Here is a 19,969-nt window from a genome sequence, read left to right as displayed (position 1 = left end):
CTTATGAAAGGTCTCCTGGAGACAGGCTATTCGGGGTCCTATGCTAATAATACCACCAGTCATTTATTTTCCTTCACTCTTCCCCCTCAAAAAACTATGAGTACACTAGATATACCCTAAATTCTAAGACTATGGAGTATAGTTGGATTTTTTATTTTTCACTCCTTTCCTTTCCTTCAATATCTAGTTAGCCTGGCCAAGCAACTGTACTTGAATTTCTTACATTCCATCCTTTCTTTTCTAATTTTCTGATTCAAGGACAAATCTTCTCATACCTGAACTATTCAAATGGACAACATGGTCCCTGCCACCAATCTTCCCACCCTCTCAACCAGGGGTGACAGAGTTCTCCAGGGTTGTCAATTACCATCAACTAGAACTAGCTACATGGAGTGCTAGGCTGAGAAAAATACTAAAGCTAAGTCTATGCCCAGTGGGGAAAAGCACAGTGTCATATGAATGAAGGCTGTCAGGGTACTGCAGTAGAGAATAAAAGCACATAAACATCCCTGACTGAACAATCCTATATACAACTGGATGAACTCTGAAAATCAGTCATGTTGATGACATGTCATGTCTTGCTCAAAAACCCAGTTTCCCATTACTTACAGCATAAAGTGTAACCGTCTGACCTGGCATTTCAAGGTTCCCTACAATCTAGCTCTCAGCTACCCTTCCAGATCACCTATTCACTCTCTTCCTCTTTTACTTTTCCCCCTTGAACTCTTTATTTTAACCAAACAAGTCTAGTCACTGTCAAAAGGATACATCGAGCACATTTAGGTGCCTGAGTTTTTGCTAATTCCATTTATCTTGCCCTGAATTCTGTGCTCCTTCTTTTGTATTTTTCTAAACTTAAATATGGATCCAGTTCAGATCACCCATGGTGACCACTCTCACCCTCTAAAGCCCCTACCACACACCTCTAGTGCTTAGCTGGCACCCGCCACCTACTACGATGTAGTATTATCTATACGTATATCTTGCCTCAACTTAACTGTTAGACAGCAAGCACTACCCTTTACACAGATTTGTTTCCCAAGAGCTAGCACGGGGCCTGAAAATGCTAATGATGTTGATACGTGGTCTTTTGTGATTCTCAGATCAGATTGTATTATTGTTTCACTGAAAGTGGCATCTATTGATTAACCGTTCAGAATTACTTACTTTCTTATAAACAACACTCCAGAGAAAAAAGAGTGATTCTATCAAGGAGGAGAATAGCACAAAGAGACTATATAGCTTGCTTCAAGCCTTAGTGAGTTGCATAAAGACCAGAAAAAAAAACCCAAAATTTGATTTCTACTTCATTGCTTGTCATTAAAATATCTCTTTATTGGCTATAAAAATTGGCTCAATAATATAAATGCCCAAATGATTAAATTATTAGGTAAATAAATGCTCATTAGATGGAAGATAAGAGTAAATATCTTCCCAGATCCTTTCTACTTGGATACTCTATGACTCACATATGCAGATGAATTGAGACCACACCAATCCAGATATAAGAAAATCTAATGGCTTAGGAAAATGTCTAAGACCTTTTAAACTAGGATCTTAAACCTTAACTGGGGTGTCATAAACCTTAAAATTTAGCTGAGGTTTACTCTAAGTATGGAGGTATCTAATATCTTTCTGAAATTACCTTGATCAGAAGCAAAGTTTATGTTTTTGTGTCCTCTTAGACCCAAAGGTATTGACTTGGGTGTGAGACTTTAAAGGGTTTGCCCTGTGAGCAGGATGAGGGATAGGATGATTCATGGAGTCCATGGGTAAAAGATCTGCCTGGGCATGGGATATTCACCAGCCCAGTACAACTCTCGAAGAACAGATTAGAAAAACAACCCAGCAATAAGATTATCTCACTTCAGAGATTTCTTTACACAACAGCCCCTTACACTAACACTTTTGGTTCTTAATTTGGTCAAAAGACCAACTACGGAGAGAAGGGAGACAAGTTAGGTCTGGCAGGGACAAAAGACCCACTATACCTGCAGCACATGATTGAAGAGAGGTCAAAATTGAGTTGTTAAAGGAAATGCCGGTGGGCAGGGGCATTCAGCGTTCAAAAAAAGATTATGAAAGAGGTGGCATTTGAACATTTTTTAAAAACAGAGTTTTGAGATCTAAAGAAAAAAATATCACCTCACACACATAATCATTTCTGCTATACTGGATTCCATGAAGAGGGCCAACTCTTTCTCTCTGAGAATGACAAAAGTACAGTTTCCTAGTGTTAAAACCATTTAAACTGCAACTTGAATTAATGGAGGGAAGATTATATTACAAAGCTCCACACCTACCTGGCAAAGTATTTGGAAGGGGAATTTTAAGGCATGGGAGATACAAAGAATCACACAGAAAACAGACACTAATTTGAGCACTTAGGAATGACATGGTGCTTCCAAATATGTAAGGCTTCTCCACCATTCTAAATGTTCATGACAAAGGAAAATGAGACAAAGACAACAAAATAGAAAACAATAATTCGGTTATAACTCATACAAGGAAGTTGAGTTGCATGAGCTACAGCTGCTGCTCAAAACAAACAACCTAAACCCTTAATATAAGTATCAAAATATTCACTGAAATACTTCATGTTATATAAAGTATAATATGTCCTATAATTTACATAAATTATATAAACAAGCATACTAAAAAAAAGACTGGAAAGATACAATAAAATATAAACTATTTTATCTATAGGTGGTAGTAGCTTTATAGGTAAATTCTATTTTCCTTTAGCTTATCTGTGGCTTAAAATTATTCTACATCAGGAGTTACTTTTGTGGTAAAAAGGGGAGGGAGAAATTTTTTTTTTTAATGCCATGTAGACATTCAAAATTCTAGTGTTCACATTCAGAATTTCCCATTTTCCTCATCAAAAATATTTAAATCATAAAAATGTCTTGCTTGTGGGCCCCTGACACCAGCAAAGTTAACTTCCCTGGCATGTATCCACTTATGAACAAGATGGGCACATGGCAAGAGCAGAAGGCACTCACACAAAAGCTTCTGACATTCACCTTGATGTTTGTGACTGCAGTCGAGTTGGCTTGTCCACAGGAAGAAAGAAGCCTTAAACGAACTGGTTTTCCCCGAGCCTTCTTGGCTAGGAGCAGAAGATAAGTAGCTGTGAGGTGATCATACTGCCACTGGAGGAAAAGAAAGTCAAATTGTTTAGAAGACTAAACTTGCTTTTTGAAATAATGTTTTATTTTAAATTAATTTTTTCCTCAATGAAACAAACATTCAGAATTTAGAGCTTTAAAGCATATAATGAAAGACAGCAATCCCCTACACCACTCCCACACACACACAATTTCCACTCCTTAAAAGGCACCTTTGGCTGTTTTTTCTATATTTCTAAATTAATTGCATATACAGCTTTAACTTTTTTCAGCTTCGTATATTATCTCTAGATTTCTTACTATAGAAAATAAGAATTTAGCTCTACTACGACTCCTTCCTTCCCCCGAACATATTTCCCTGCATCCTCCTACTATAGTTTTATAATTTTTAGTTAAATCAACATTTACATTATTATGATTATATAAATAGTATTTGTAACTAAGTAAAGGCAATATTCAAAATATTTAATTGGTACCCTGACCCCAGTGAATCAAAACAGAGGCCAAAATATGAGTAGGTTCCTGGGAAACCCCTGCCATGCCAATTATTAACCTTTTAATTGCTGGATATGAGGCAGTACCGGAGGGAGGTACCAGGCCTAAGGGAGGTTACAGGGCAACAAGGGAGGGCACTCAGTGTAGTAGTTATTTACCAATCAATATACAAATATTCTAGTATCTTAATAATCTGTATGGCCATACTGGTTGAATATCAGCTCTGCAACCAAACCACACAGGGTGGCTATCCTTGCATTTTCTTCTTTTGAAACTTTTTCTTGAAGTTAAAAATAAAAAAGCAGTTAGTCATCTTACTAACTCAACTCCACGCTCTCCAACACTCTTCACCTCCTCCCAACATGTTCACAACACATCAGCTAATCTGTCTCCTCCTTTGTCTCATTTTGGAGACATTCCACCTGATGTCTGCATTCTATGCTCCACTCCGGGCTGGCTTCTTTCTCAGCCTGCAACTCAACTGTCGGTTGAGGGGTTCCCTTCACTTCTATCCTACAATATACCCCTTGGTTTCCTAGATCCTACCTGTTCCTTTCTCTTTGTTTACTTTCTTGTTTTGGTGAAACATTCCCTCCAACAACTTCCTGAGTGTGGATGAAGAGGAGGTAAATTTTTTGAGATATTGCATGTCTGATAAATGACCGTATGCTATCTACACGCCTGACTCTGGTTTGCCTGAGTATGGAATTCCAGGCTGACAATAATTTCCACAGCTTTGAAGGCACCGTCTCATGGTCTTCTAGCTTCTAGTACAGTTACCGAAAAATCTAAAGTCTTTCTGATTCCCAAGCCTTTGTGTATGACCTTTTGTTTCTCGTCTATAGAAACTTTTTGGATCTCCTTTTTCCCCCTAGTTTTCTGAAATTTCACTAGAACAGGCCTTTGTGTGAAGCTATTTTCATCCATTTTGTCAAACCCTAGTTAAGTCCCTTCATTCTTAGAAACTCATACCTTTCAGTTCTGGAATATTTCTTCTTGTACTACTTCTGTGATGGTTTCCTTCCCCTTCTTCTTCTCTGTTTTATCTTCCTGCAACTTCTATTATGTCTATGTTGGACCTTTCTTACCCCTTCTCTTTTCTTTGTGCATCTCTTTGTCTTTAGGTTCTACTTTTGAAAGATTTCACATTACCTTCATTTTCAAACATTTCTACTGAGCTTTTCATTTCTGTAGTCATATTTTAAATCTTCAAGAGTATCTCTTAAAATGTTACTTTTTAGTCATCTTATTCCTATTTCAAAAAAGAAATAGCTTCTCTTATCTCAGAGAATATTAATTATTGTTTCTTAGCTATTTTCTTCCACTCCCTGCATTATCTGTTTTTTCTGAGCATCTCTGCTTTTTCTTCCTTCTCTCCCACCACCCCATTTGTTTTGATCTTTGACTTTCATGTTAGAGGCCGTCCTCAAAGGTCTGGTGATCTTTGGCTGTCTGTCTCTATTTGAAAGCAAAGAGTATACTATGCAGCTACTTAAGACTCTTGTGGAGTTTAGGCCTGCTCATTACCTTATGGGCTTCTCTCTAAGGTGAAGAGACAGGAACCTGGCTCTCTTGGCTTTTCCCTAGAGATGAGTCTCCCAATATTTTCCCCAACCTCACTGCAATTAGGATAAAATCCTGATCCCAGCATTCTCAGAGTTGAAGAGGGAAGAGAGTTAGAGGCAGTGGTTCACTGTTCAGTAAGAGGAATGTGTGTGTCAATGCATCCATTTCAGAATGGCTCATCACCCCCACCTGAGCTGCATCTGGTACAAGAGTGCCTCTTGTTCAATGTCTCCAATCTTCTGCTGGAGTGGAAAAGAGGTGGCTATCATACAGCACAAGGTAAACAGAGGGACCTAGCAATCTAACTGCTCCTAATACAGACTTCCAACCAATCTTCCTGTTTCCACCCTGCTCACTTCCCTGACTCCAGAGGTTCCTAGGACCTCTGATTCCTGAGCCTTTCTGGAGCTCCAGGGCTCTAATCAAATTGCTTACTGCCTTTTCCCACTGCAGGCACTTTGCTTTCAGCTTTCTCCAAAATGCTAGGTCAGCTGCCACTTAGCCATTTTGTAACTTCTAAAATTTTACTGACATTTTTTTTGTCTCCTCTTTTACTCTCTTCATTGTGAATTGTTTGTCTTTTTATTCCTTTATTGTTATTTTAGTGAGGTTTTAGGAAGTGTTGGATGTAAACATGTCTGTTCAATCTATGTGAATGACTGAAAGTTTCTAAATAATGTACTCAAGACTTTGAGACTCTCTGCCCTACAAAAGTGTTAAATTTTAATGCTAAATAATATTTTGTGCTATGTACCTCACAAAGTACACGATCCAAAGAGGTCTACTATCACCTCTGATTTTATTAATAAATTTTATATGTTAACATTTTAGATGGCCACAGTCATAGTATATGCTTTGAAATTTACATAATGGATCTATCAATATAGTGGAAGAAGTATCACACTGTGATAAATTATCATGGAATGTTGCCTTTAATCCAGAAAGGCTGGGGGAAAGGAAGGACGGAAAAGGTTTCATGGAGAAGGTACTTGGAAACTAGGTGGAAACTACATAGTTATAATCACTCTCTACTTTCCAGAAGCTATGTTAAAGGTTTTTTCTGGGGGCTTCCCTGGTGGTGCAGTGGTTGAGAGTCCGCCTGCCGATGGGGGACACAGGTTCGTGCCCTGGTCCAGGAAGATCTCACATACCGCGGAGCGGCTGGGCCCGTGCACCATGGCCGCTGAGCCTGCGCGTCCGGAGCACAGGCTCCGCAATGGGAGAGGCCACAACAGTGAAAAATAAAAGGTTTTTTCTGCACCTCCCACATCCATGGTCTCATGTGTGATAGCTGCCTTTTTGAAAGAGATGCCATAAACTGGTTAGAGACAATTGCTCAGAAACAAGTTGCCACTTGCTTGTCAACAATGGCATAACCCAGGCATTGTAAACAATACCTGGAAGGCACTAAGGGTTTTAGGTGGAGTTTTCTAAACAGGCCTCAGAGTTTTATAATCCTGGAAACTCTACTTCCCTAGGCAAAAAAGCATCCTTTTAATAACTGTTTTGCCATAGCCACTTCATACTACTTATTACAATAAGATGCACAGGGGAGTTCTATGTTTAATAACAGATAAATCAACACATTAGTTATGCTTTTCAGGTGATGTCGATCCCCAAGTCTAATGCAACCAATGTCTCCCTTATCTTTTAGGCAGCTCCCTCTTTTGAAAGTCAAATGTATGAAAGTAAAGCAAAAGGTTTACCTGTTATAAAGAAGGTTCCATTTCTAGAAAACAAAAAACATTTTAAAATCCCCAGTTACTCTTCAGGCAAGCCAAATGTTAAAGGACTGCCTGGGCACCTGGGCTGAGGAGAGGCAGCTACTGGAACAGAGAGTTTGAGAAATTGAGGAGTGGCCCACCATCCTTCTCCTGACCTTGCTCCCGAGGCCCTCAATCTTTAAACTTCCGCCACCAGAACACATGGGTGTTTGCACTGCAGGGGTGAGAGGAAAGGATCTGTCTTGGTCTGTAGGTTCTCGTGTGCATATGCGACCCTCAGTGAAGCCAGATACATAACTGGCTGCTCCACAATCCAGAGCCACTCAAGGCCGGAAGATCGGGGGAAAGTAAGGAAAGCTATGAAGTGGAAGCTCTAGAACCACAGGAGGAAATCTCAACAGGACTATGAGATGGCTCAAAATCATGACACATGAGAGACTCTCACTTCCACATAACAAAAAGCCATTTAAGAATGCTCATGTATATAATATAAAAGTGGTAGTTCCATGAGTTGAATGTTTGGGAATAATATTGTTTCTCTCTCTTTACACAAAGATCAGCAGCACCATATCCAGCACAGATCACATTAAACTGATCTCTGTCCTGTCTAGCCAGCCCCTAGAGCTCCCAAGATGCCAGAAAAAAAAATATAACAGACCACGGCTGATCTCAAACCTGGTTTTCCCAAGGCTCTTTAAACTGGAAAGTACCTAGAACCAATGTGAATTCTCTGAGACCACCCAGACCAGGATTTTTCAACTTCAACACTATTTTATAGTTGACCTGGATAATTCTTTGTGGTGGCTATTCTTTAGGATATTTAGCAGCATCCCTGGCCTCTACCCACTAGATGCCATTAGCATATACACACATCCCCATTGTGACAACCAAAAATGTCCCCTGAGGGGCAAAATCACTCCCAGTTGGGAACCACTGACTTAGACCAATGCTTCACAAGCTTTAATGTATAGATGGATCACTTAGGGTTTATTAAGATGCAGATTCTGATTCAGCAGGTCTGAGGTGGGACGGAGATTCTGCATTTCTAACAGGCACAAAGTGATGCTGATGCTGCTGATTCTAGATCACACTTTGAAGAGCAAGAATCTAGAGTAATACTTCTCAACTCCTGGCTACACACTGCAATCACTTGGAAAGCTTTTAAAAATTGTGATGCTTATGCCATACCCCAGACCAATGAAATAATAATTTCTGGGGGTGGGATTTAGGCATCAGGATTAAAGTTCCTAGGTGATTACAATGTTCAGGCAAGGTTAAGAAGATGTTGTTTACTCATCCCTAGGACTGGAAAGTAAGTATAAACAGGCATTTAAGAATGAGGGAAAAGTACACAAGAAGAAAAACTATTACTTTCCTCACACGTTCTTGATGTTGGTCATGCCTAGCTTTCAGGATAACTGAGATCTTTAAAGAGATGTAACACCAGAAAACAATCTCTATCATGCCTCATTATTTTGTTTTCTTTATCAGAAGAAAACAATTCCCATTTCCATTTCACTTTTAAGTTTGAAAATTATATGTAGACACCACATAAAGGATACTATTTTAAAGACTTTTTTTTTTCCTAATGATTCTTGCAATTCTAAGTATGTTAGTTTTAAGATTCAGATTTTAAAAGTTTGTGAATCTCATACTAAATTTTTTCTGGATAAAATGACATGATACATGGGACTTGCTTTGAAATACCCTAGCTAAAAAGGGCAGATGGAGGGTAGTGTTGGAATATAGATAAAATTGGCAAAATGTTAATAACTGTTAAAACTGGATGATGAGTACATGGAAAACCATTGTTATTATACTAGTCTCTCTACTTTTGTAGGTGTTTGAAATTTTCTATAATAAAAATTTAAAAAGAAATTTTTTGAATCCAAAGTATAGTTTTCTATTAAAGAGCATTTCAAAGAAAAGGTCATGTAATTTTTTTTTAACTTGTTTACACGAAAACTTTGTATTTTCATTGTAAAATACGAAGGACCTGACATATCTGGCAGCAGTTCCCAATTCTTACCATCCCCTTTCATTCCATGAAAAAGTAAATTATCATTCTGTTTTCCAGACATGTTCCGTTTGTCTGGAATTGTCATTCAAAAGACGTATTATGTTATTCAAAAGAATTCCTTCATATCTCCTCCTCACTGAAAAAAATTGTGGCTTAGTAAAGTTTGGTTAGTTTAAAAAAAAATTTGCTTAAGGCCTTTACCTTTCAAGTTAGAAAAGAGAAAAAAACAAATACGATTCATAGGTGATGAGAGACATAGTACTGAACCAGGAGCCATGTTGGCTGCGATCCCTGCCCATCGTGTTAGATTGTACTCAGAGACAGCTGTGAGTGCCTCTATCTCTAGAAAAAACCACATGTGTAATCTAGAGATTAAGCATCTGAAAGAGCTAAAATGATCCAATACCAGAAATCATGATGATGATTTCATGGTATTTGGTTCATAAGGTTGGGGGTGATGCGATGCTACAAGGTTGCTTTCAGGTAAAATGAAAACTGCTTTGTGTTTACCTCATTTCTACAACAGAATCACAGTTCCATGTTAGAGAATTTAAAGTAGTCAAAATTGAAACTCTGTCAATTCTCTGGACTCATTTGTTCTGTTTCTTAAAAGTTTTTTTTCCATTGTCTCTTTGATCAATCTCATTTTTAAAGAGTATATACACCAGACATCAGAAAAAAGAGTTGAGTGGAAAACACACATAAACATAAAATAAGTGCAATATTTACACCCATGATAAAATCATAGGTCTGAAAAATGCTATACTATTTTTAATGTACTGATAAAATAAAAAATAAATAAAATTTATTTTATTTATAAAATAAAAAATAGATAAAATAAAAAATAGATAAAAAATAAATAAAATTTTAAAAAAATAAATAAAATTTATTTTATTTATAATATTTATTTTAATTTTTATATAATTATTTATATATAATATTTTATATGTGTATAAAATATAATTTTATTTATATATATTATATATAATTATTTATATATATAACTATATTTTATATATATATAAAATATAATTTTATTTATATATATTATATATATGATTATTTTTAATTTTTATTTATAATTATTTTATTTATAAAATAAAAAATAAATAAAATAAAAAAACAATGATGAAACAAAAGATATTACTCTCAAATTTAGGCTGTATTTCTTACCAGTGAAATTAAATCCTCCATTGTTTGCCTGTTGTTTCTGTGATATACAGAAAGTTCCGTTACACAATCTTCATCAAGGTGAATAAGCTACAAAAAAATTTTATCAACTTTATTAACAAAAAATTACAAAATATTTATGGTTTTGAAATTTTAAAATTACCTGGCAAAATCAAACACCAACATGTAAAAACAACATGAGTTTGTCAAACTCTTGGGTAAGAATAAACATTCTTGGGCTTCCCTGGTGGCACAGTGGTTAAGAATCCACCTGCCAATGCAGGGGACATGGGTTCGAGCCCTGGTCCGGGAAGATCCCACATGCCACGGAGAAACTAAGCCTGTGCACCACAACTACTGAGCCTGCGCTCTAGAGCCCACGAGCCACAACTACTGAAGCCCACACGCCTAGAGCCCGTGCTCCGCAACAAGAAAAACCACCGCAATGAGAAGCCCGCACACTGCAACGAAGAGTAGCCCCCGCTCGCCGCAACTAGAGAAAGCCCGCGCCCAGCAACAAAGAGCCAACACAGCCAAAAATAAATAAATATATTTATTTTAAAAAAAACACGAATAAACATTCTCCGCAATTTTTTAAGATATAAGCAGATAACAATAAGAAGTTCAAGAAGATTATGAACTCTCTTTCCCAGCCCTTCACATCCCCCTCATCATCTGATCAACTGTTACAATTCTGCTGTGCAGCCAAGGGACTATATTCTCCTTCCCTATCGCAAGACAGGGACCGGTATTTGCATCAAAGAGCAGTCATCAAGGCATCCAAAATCACTGGCAGGACAACAGGCTGGGTAAAAGAGTGGCTCAGACTTGTAGCATATCATCCCCCAGGTTATGTTTGGGTTTAGCGCAATCCAAGGAGCCCTTATGATGGTGCCATAGATGCTGCACAATCATCATTACGCTGAAGGTACCAGTAAAGCACAATTTTTAAAAGGAAGAAGTGACACAGCCGCTACACAAACTTTATTTTGCTGAAGGACAGAAATTATCCAAGTATTGTGATCCCTGCATGATGAGACCTCACCAGAGATGGGGCCAGAAATGAGTTCTCAGAACCAAACAAGCATCACTGAGAATGAAAAGGAAGGAAGGGTCTGGCCTGGACCTGGAACAGGAGTTCATAAAATCATATGGGAAAAGAATCATAAGGAATGCAATTTTAAAGTCATGTTTCCAGGGGCTTCCCTGGTGGCGCAGTGGTTGGGAGTCCGCCTGCCGATGCAGGGGACGCGGGTTCGTGCCCCGGTCTGGGAAGATCCCAAGTGCCGCGGAGCGGCTGGACCCGTGAGCCATGGCCGCTGAGCCTGCGCGTCCGGAGCCTGTGCTCCGCAACGGGGGAGGCCACAGCAGTGAGAGGCCCGCGTACCGAAAAAAAAAAAAAAAAAGTCATCTTTCCAATGTAAGAATTCGCTTCACAACAGCCCTAATATGGGATGTTTCGTTTTCTGCTTTAAGTCTTCCTCTCCAGAACAGCTGAGATAGTTAGCTTCTTCCTCCTCCCCTAAGGTCTGTCTCCCTGTGATCCCTACCCACTGTGAATTGGTACAGTCTGACAGCTGACAGGCTTTGGAAGTAGAGAGACCTTGGTTTTAATCATTACATCACAAAATAACCGTGTGACCTTGAGCATATTACTACACCGCTCTGAACCTCAGTTTCATCATCTGTAAAACAGAGATGGCACCTGCCTTGCAATATATGTAACCTTTGGGGTGTACCTAGTACATCACCTTAAATGAGTAGCCCCTCAAAAAACTGTTAACTATTTTTACTGACAGTCATAATTCTATTTCCTCTTTGGTATAAGAACTTTCAGAAATTTGAATATTCCTATTATCAACAACCTTTCCTCTCCAAGTTTTCTCTTTTCCAGTTCCTTTAACCACTGTTTTAATGATTAACCCCCCTTACCATTCTGGCCCTTTCTTTAGATCACATAGTTCAGGTTTTCACTGACCTTCAAGGTACCAGCATGTGGCAGAGCAATATCATGACCTTCCCTTGTTCTGGACACCACACTTGTAACATCGGACTCAAGAGAAAGTCATGTTGCCATCATGAAACTAGAGGAACAGTACAGACAATGACCTGCATGATTGGCTGGTACAAGCTCAACCTCAAGGGCTAAGGAGAATGGGGAGACCACAAAGGTTTATACTGATGGTTTTATGAAAGTCAAAAATGCCACAAGTAAGTTTTCATTGTGTTGCTTTGACCTTAGCAGCTCCCCAAAATGTAGATTCCTGCTTCAGGAAGGGCTCAACCTCAGAAGCCTGGACACTTTACCACCCAGTTGGGTATCTTCTTGTTGATACCACTGCTCAAGCATGAAGGAAATGATTTCTGGGGTTCCCTCCATGATCTTAAGTTACTTTCTTAAAATCCAAAACCTCTCCCCCATAGCTTCTTGCTCTGTAACTTTACCACAAGGTGTGTGGAGGAAAGGAAGGAAGGGTAGGAAGGAGATGCTATCTTCTTTGCTGGGCTCCTGAACTGGAAAGAATGAAAAGAGTGGGACAAGACACCAAAGTCTGAAAAATATGGTTTATCTCAAGTTTTCCAAAGGGGCTCAACACTTTTAAGTACTCTGAATTCTCAGCCACACATGCTCCAGTTAAATTAAGTACAAAAATGCATACCCAAAGCTAGCCAATTATTTTGGATTATCCGTGCCTACTACACTTCCTGTTCAGTAGGGCAGAAAATAGAACTGAATATAACTTCTATTTGATACAATATTTGGGTACTAGAGCTATGTGTGAAAATGATACAAGGAGATCATACAAAGAGTTACCGAATAGCATCTATATCTTAAATATCCAAGTAAATCTGAATTATTTTTTATAGTTCACTCTTGATAAAACACAATACTGAGGCAGAAAAGCAAATACTTCGAAAAGCAATAACCCCTTACAGCTCTTCTGTATATAACTCATTTGATCCCTGCGACAGCTCTGTAAGGCAGACATGACAGATTAATGACATAACATTTAAAGGCACTCTATAGATGACAAAACAGGATCCAAACATACAGAAGAGACTGGCATTAGAATACCCATATTAGAGGTGAGAAAATGAAGACTCAGAAAAATTTATGCAATTTGCCTGAAACTGGCATTTTTCATCCTAGCCCAGGGTTTTTCCTACCACACCACAATGCCACCTCTCCATGACTCTATTCCAGTAGCTATTCCAACAGAGACCAGACAACTAATGCTCATCACAAAGGCTACAGCTACACAGAATACAGGCCCTGAGTTTGAATTAGTTGGCCTGTCAGATCCATTATATTTTGGAGCCCTTATGTCTGGGTTAAAATCCTGGTTCTACACTTACTAGTTGTTTGACCTTGGGCAAGTTATTTCATGATTCCGTGTCCAGTTGCTTCATCTGTAAATGGGGACAATAACAGTACCTACTTCAGAGGGTTTGTATGAGGATTGAATGAGTTAATAAGAGTTAAAAACACAAAGCCTTTAAAGGTACTATCCTAAGGGCTCTGTCTATATTATATTATAGTACTATAGTAGCACACTTTTCTATTATAGTAAGCATTCAATAAATATTAGTAATTATTATACTAAGATGTAAGGAAAATCATATACTTTTTTGGAACACTCAAAACTATGTATCTTACCTTATACTGTGCCCCAATTTAAAATAATCTTTGTGTTGTTGAAATCAGAGACTTTCTTCATTTGGGCATCTGTTCCACTGCAAACAGTAGCATATCCTACCCTATTAAGGATCACGGCTGAGAAGACATGCAAAGCCCTCCCACACGTGGAGAAATGATGACCCCCAATGGCTGAACACAGGCATGTGCACCACCCACGTTCACCTCACAAGGGCACGTCACAGCTCCCCTGGCCCTGCTGCTGCGCTGCTCAGACACCATATACTCTGCTGTCCTAGGCTCTCAGTGTTGATGGTTGTTAGTATTAAGTTGCAGCTCTAATTGTGTTTGCTCAATAGATACTAAAGATGTCTTAGAAGGTTAAAGGAGATATGGAGAAGAGAGATTTCAGGGGTTGACAGTCACAGGAGAATCAGGAGGAATTTCAGATCAGGCTGCATGGTCCTAACAGTGGGCAGAATAGTGAGAAGGGGTTAAAAACAAACATAGTCTATTTTTCCAAGTATTTATATTTATTGGTATAATTCTTCCAGAAAGCAAATACCCCACAGCTGTATCAGGTCTACAATGTGGCATGTATCCAAGCTATTCTGTTGACCCATGCACATACCCCTCTCCATTGCATACGTTGTAGTAGATTGTCAAAAAAACATCCCCAATTAACTGAAAAGGCTATTAAAACACTTCTCCTTTAAAGCATTAAAATGCTTTTCTAACTATGTATCTGTGTAAGGCTGCATTTTCTCCATACGCTTTAATCAAAACAACACATATCAAAACAGACTGAATGCAGAAACAGATGAGTACCCAAGTGTCTTCTACTAAGCTAGACTTTAAAGAAATCAGCAAAGATGTAAAGCAGTGCCACTCTTCTCACTAGATTTATTTCTGAAGTAGTTATGTTTAATTTCTTGATTTCCTTATCTATGAAAAGAGGATAAGAACTGTACCAACTTTGATGGCTATACTTTCCATACTAGCTCTGGGTTTTGCCTTGTGGCTTGCTTTGGCCAGACATTAGTAAGCACAATGCAAGCAGAGGCTTGAAAAATGCTTGAGTGTGGGACTTCCCTGGCAGTCCAGTGGTTAAGACTCTGCACTTACAATGCAGGGGGCGCGTGTCCGATCCCTGGTCAGGGAACTAGGATCCCACATGCCACACGGTGCAGCCAAAAAAAAAAAAAGCTTGAGTGTTAGGGTTTGCCCACTTTCTGGCTTCTTCTGGAATCTAGCTGCCATATCAAGAAGCCCAGACTAGCCTGCTGGACAGTGTGGCTCAACAAATAACCAGCACAAACAATTGGTCTTCTGAGTGAGGTTTAGACCATCCAGCCACAGTCAAGTCACCAGTTAACTGCAGCCACATGAGTGACCCCAGGTAAGACTCACACAGGAAACGTCTGGCTGAGCCCCAAACTGCTGATCCACAGAATTGTAAATTATTATTGTTTCAAGTCACTAAATTTTGGGGTGGATTTTTATGCAGCAATAGTTTGCTAATATACAAAGTATACATACCCCTTACATAAAATAGATAAGCAACAGAGATTTACTGTATAACACAGGAAACTAAATTCAATATCTTATAATAACCTATAGTGGAAAATAATCTGAAAAAATATACATATGCATAACTGAATCACTATGCTGTACACCTGAAACTAACACAATATTGTAAATCAACTATACTTCAATTAAAAAATATTATATATACCCTTTAATAATGCTCACATTTTTACCAAGTTCAAATTGCCATTTGTTAAAAACTATTTTTTAAAACATTAATGTAGGAATACTTATTAATATAACTGCTTAAACTTGCATAGTACTTTGTGTTATTTAAAGTTCTTTCACACAGACCTACTAGAGAATGGACTTGAGGATATGGGGAGGGGGAAGGGTAAGCTGTGACAAAGTGAGAGAGTGGCATGGACATATATACGCTACCAAACATTAAATAGATAGCTAGTGGGAAGCAGCCGCATAGCACAGGGAGATCAGCTCGGTGCTTTGTGACCACCTAGAGGGGTGGGATAGGGAGGATGGGAGGGAGGGAGACGCAAGAGGGAAGAGATATGGGAACATATGTATATGTATAACTGATTCACTTTGTTATAAAGCGGAAACTAACACACCATTGTAAAGCAACTATACTCCAATAAAGATGTTAAAAATAAATAAATAAAGTTCTTTCATATATATATTAGACCAGTTCTCATGGTATGGTCTGTAGACCCCTGAGGATCTCCAATCAAAACATCATAGCAAAACAATGCAGAAGCAAGTGAGATCCAAGTGTCTTCTATTAAGCTAGACTTTAAAGAAATTTGCAAAGATGTAAAACAATGCTAGTCTTCCCACTAAATTTATTTTTTAAATAGTCATTTTTCATAAAAATATTTGTGATAAACTGTAATAGGTTTAGTACTGTTACTTTTAAATTAATCGATCACTAAATATTTTAATAAGTGAATAATAAGAGCATAAAGGGGCCCTCAGACTTAAAAGTTTGAGAACCTCTATAACCTTATAACTACTCTGGGAAATAGAAAGAACAGGTTTAACCTACTTTTTACAGACGAATATATAGTTTGGAAAAGTTAAGTAACTTGCCTAAGATTCCCAGAGCACTGTTCACGATCCTGACTACGTGAGAAACACCAGGGAGCTTTTAAAAAATATCCATTAATTGCTGTGGGACGGAGCACAGGCACTTTTTTTTAAGGTCCTTGTGATTCTCATGTGCAGGCCCGGTTAGGAGCCACTGTCCTAGAGATTAACGGGCAAATATACAATTCAGTTACAATCTCCCAAACACCAAACTGACAGATAAGTCTACAAAATATATTTTCTTTTGTATTTAGACCACATCATTGTACATCCTGAATCCACACAAAGTTTATGTTTTGTCTTTTAATTTTACTGGATTTCATTTTACTTACAGGAGTCTTGCTTTGCCACTCAACAGGACAGTTGTAATCTTGCATGATCCAGGGATGGTTCAATAGATTTTTCACAGAAATCCGTTTCTTTGGGTCCACCTAGTGGCCATTGAGAGATAGCTGGAGATTAACATTTTAAATCGAGAGCATAGAACACCTTTCCTCCTGAGAACTCAAAATTCATCAGAACAGATGTAAACTTTATCATCACAAAAATGCTGTCAAAGACCTTGAAATGGCCTTGGAATAAATTCTTTTAAAAAGGGAATAGAGGCAAGAAAACTACAGCTACCAACACGGGCTTAGAAGATAAATGTTTAACAAACATGAACTTCATTGGTATGGACATTATTCATGAAGTTAAGTCAATCTATTGTATGATGTAATAGTCTTTTGCTGGAAAACCTATTCACAGGAAATATTCACCAATTTAATATTCAAGCAGGCACAATGCAGGGCATTCACACTGAATATGCAATCTCTACCTCCGATGAGCTTACAATCACATATAACAAGTTGAAAAGCACACCTTTCTTTTCCATTTGTAATTTTCAAATGTGAGGAGAGAAAAATTAATCAACAAAGATTAAGTTTTGGGGAGTTTAGAAGAAAGGATGAGGTGTTTTCAATCTCATTATGGAGATTTGGTGGTCTTGCACTACTCAAGGTAGGTGAGCTTAAGGTAAATTTTGAATAAAAAGTAGAGATGGCTTAATATATGGAAAAACTGAATACATAATAATGAAAAAAATATTGCTAATAAGGTACTCATATTTTTCAAAGTGTTTCCCATTAATCTCATTTTATCCACGTAATACTATGCAGCAAGCACTGAGGCCAAGCTCAGAATCCCCATTTTATAGGTCAGAACCTGGTTAGGTGGCATGCCTATTGCTTGGTAGGGTGGATAACTAGACTTCAGCACTCCTGTCTTTCACCCTTAGAGATCATAACACCAAATCAGTGGCTCTTAACGTGTGGTTCCCAGACCAGCGGTATCAGTGTCATCTGGGAGCTTATTAGAAATGCAAATTCTTAGCCCTGTCCCAGCTCTACTGAATCAGACACTCTCAGGGTGGTGCCCAGCAATCTGTGTTTCAATAAGCCCATTTGGCAATTCTGATACATGCTAAAGTTTGAGAACCACTGCACTAGATCATGGGGCCCACTCAATTGTACATCAGCTCATTTAAGCATTTATTCTGTATCTACTACATATATAATGGAAAAAGAGTGGAAGCAAGAAAACAGAAAACAGTGGAGCAAGAGATGGTTAGAGAAAACAGACAATGCTCAGGAAAAAGGAAGAAAAACCAAATCAGCAAAGATATATGGTAGCAGTCTTTTTTTAAAAATGCATTTGCAAAGAAAGTACCTAGTAGAGAATATCTGCAGAGTAGATATAATGAATGGAATTTTTTACAGCTGATAGATAAATGTAGTAGCACTACAGACATCTTAAAATCAAATAATAACAAAAGACTTCTATTATTTTAAAATAAATAACAAAGATTACCTGTAGCATTTGTTGAAGAAGCAGAATACTACTGGGGGAGAGCCACTTAGGAACCTCATATTTCCCTCTCTACAAAAAACAAAGAAAGCATTTAAGAGATTTAGGTTCAATCAGCCTTGACATAAATTTCTAAGGTTAACAACATGCTGGAGGTTTACTTCCAAGCTTGAGGACTTCATGCAAGTTTAAGATTTGGTAAACATTATTAATAACATAAGAAACCCATTTCTTGCCTTAAAGAAGAAAATCCAGTTAGTTAAACACTATTGTCACCTCTAAAATATCCACATATCGGGTAAGGGCTAGAGCACAGATAATGTAAGAGTGGCAAACGTAAATGTTACAGGGCTTTGGAATCTATAGTATGATTAAATGGACAGGAAGTATACACTGTAGTCAGTGCTTTTATTGCTGAAGCAAATTTTAGTTTATAATCCCAGAGGAATTGTCAGTTGACAAAAGTGGGTCACAGAAAAGCATATTTGGTAGGAGGACACAGGCTGTGGTTAAAAACAGGTCACATATCATCCGCCAGGCAGAATTCACAATCATTGAGGGAACTGATGAAAGCCACCTTCTAAGGCAAGTACCTCTTTTGGGAGTGGAAGAGACTCAGGAGATAAATGTTTATAACCTGTTATACTCAGACATTACAGTCACCAAGTCATCAACCAAAACAAGACTAGGAGCTTGCTAAACACAAATACGTGATATAATTCCTCTTCACACAACCTGTCACACACCCCTCTTTCCCAATTCAAAGGAAATGATAGAATCATTTTTCTTAGCAGAGAACAAATTGTTTAATGATGCTAGGATAACAGGTTAATTATATGAGAAAAATTAAGATTGAACTGTAATTCACAGTCTATATCAAAATTAATTCTACCCAGATTAAAGAGTTAAATGCAAACACTAAACCATGAGAATACTTAAAGAAAGCATCGGTGATTATTTTTTAGAACCTGTCTAGACATGACAGCAATACCAAAAAACTATAAAGATTAACAGATGAGGGCTTCCCTGGTGGCGCAGTGGTTGAGCGTCCGCCTGCCGATGCAGGGGACACGGGTTCGTGCCCCGGTCGGGGAAGATCCACATGCCGCGGAGCGGCTGTGCCCGTGAGCCATGGCCGCTGAGCCTGCGCGTCCGGAGCCTGTTGCTCCGCAACGGGAGAGGCCATGACAGTGAGAGGGCCGCGTACCGCAAAAAAAAACAAAAAAAACCAACAACAACAACAGATGACAAGATTTAAAAGCTGACATTTCTGTACAGCAAAACACAACTAACAAAGCTAATTAACAACAAATTGAGGGAAAAAACCTTTCCACCTAAATGGCAAAAGATTAATACACTTCATCACATAAAAAGCTCTCGCAGATCACCACCAATCCTCTCCTTCCCACATTTCCCCTTCTCAGCAAATGGCAACTGCCTTACCAGCTCCTCAGGTCAGAAACCCTGGATCTTCTTTAGCTCCTCTTTCCCTCACACTTCACATCCGATCCATCAGCAAATCTATTGGTTCTATGTTATATATCCAGAATCACCTGTTACTTACTACCTGTACCACACCTGCAGGGTCTCTCATCTGATATATTGCAAGAGGCTCCTAACTGGTCTTCCAGAGCCCATCACTGTCCCTCACAGTCTAGTCTCTACTTACCAACACCAATGTTCTTTCAAAACGTTGGGTCAGGTCATATCACTTCACTATTCAAAACGCTCTAATGGTTCCCCAACTCAC

General features: G+C 38.4%; 1 protein-coding gene across 9 annotated transcripts in view; it reads right to left on the bottom strand.

Annotated features, from left to right (window-relative positions):
* Positions 1 to 19,969, bottom strand: part of MELK (maternal embryonic leucine zipper kinase) — an 87,139-nt gene that overhangs the window by 26,342 nt on the left and 40,828 nt on the right. For 5 of the 9 annotated variants that reach the window (XM_089913410.1, XM_089913409.1, XM_089913405.1 and 2 more), the window contains 4 exons: positions 18,223 to 18,291; positions 16,707 to 16,805; positions 10,110 to 10,196; positions 3,006 to 3,155 (listed from right to left, as the gene is read on the bottom strand). In XM_089913410.1, the coding sequence (XP_089769536.1) occupies positions 3,006 to 3,155; positions 10,110 to 10,196; positions 16,707 to 16,805; positions 18,223 to 18,291 (405 nt within the window). The remainder of the gene's footprint in view (positions 1 to 3,005; positions 3,156 to 10,109; positions 10,197 to 16,706; positions 16,806 to 18,222; positions 18,292 to 19,969) is intronic. The other 4 variants (XM_089913411.1, XM_089913406.1, XM_022600140.2 and 1 more) reach the window with 2 other exon arrangements.

The sequence above is a fragment of the Delphinapterus leucas genome, chromosome 6 (genome assembly GCF_059928025.1).
Source record: "Delphinapterus leucas isolate spDelLeu-1000000601 "Yukka" chromosome 6, BTC_Dleu_Yukka2, whole genome shotgun sequence".
Taxonomy (NCBI): Eukaryota; Metazoa; Chordata; class Mammalia; order Artiodactyla; family Monodontidae; genus Delphinapterus; species Delphinapterus leucas.
This window is presented reverse-complemented; position numbering and strand designations above follow the sequence as displayed.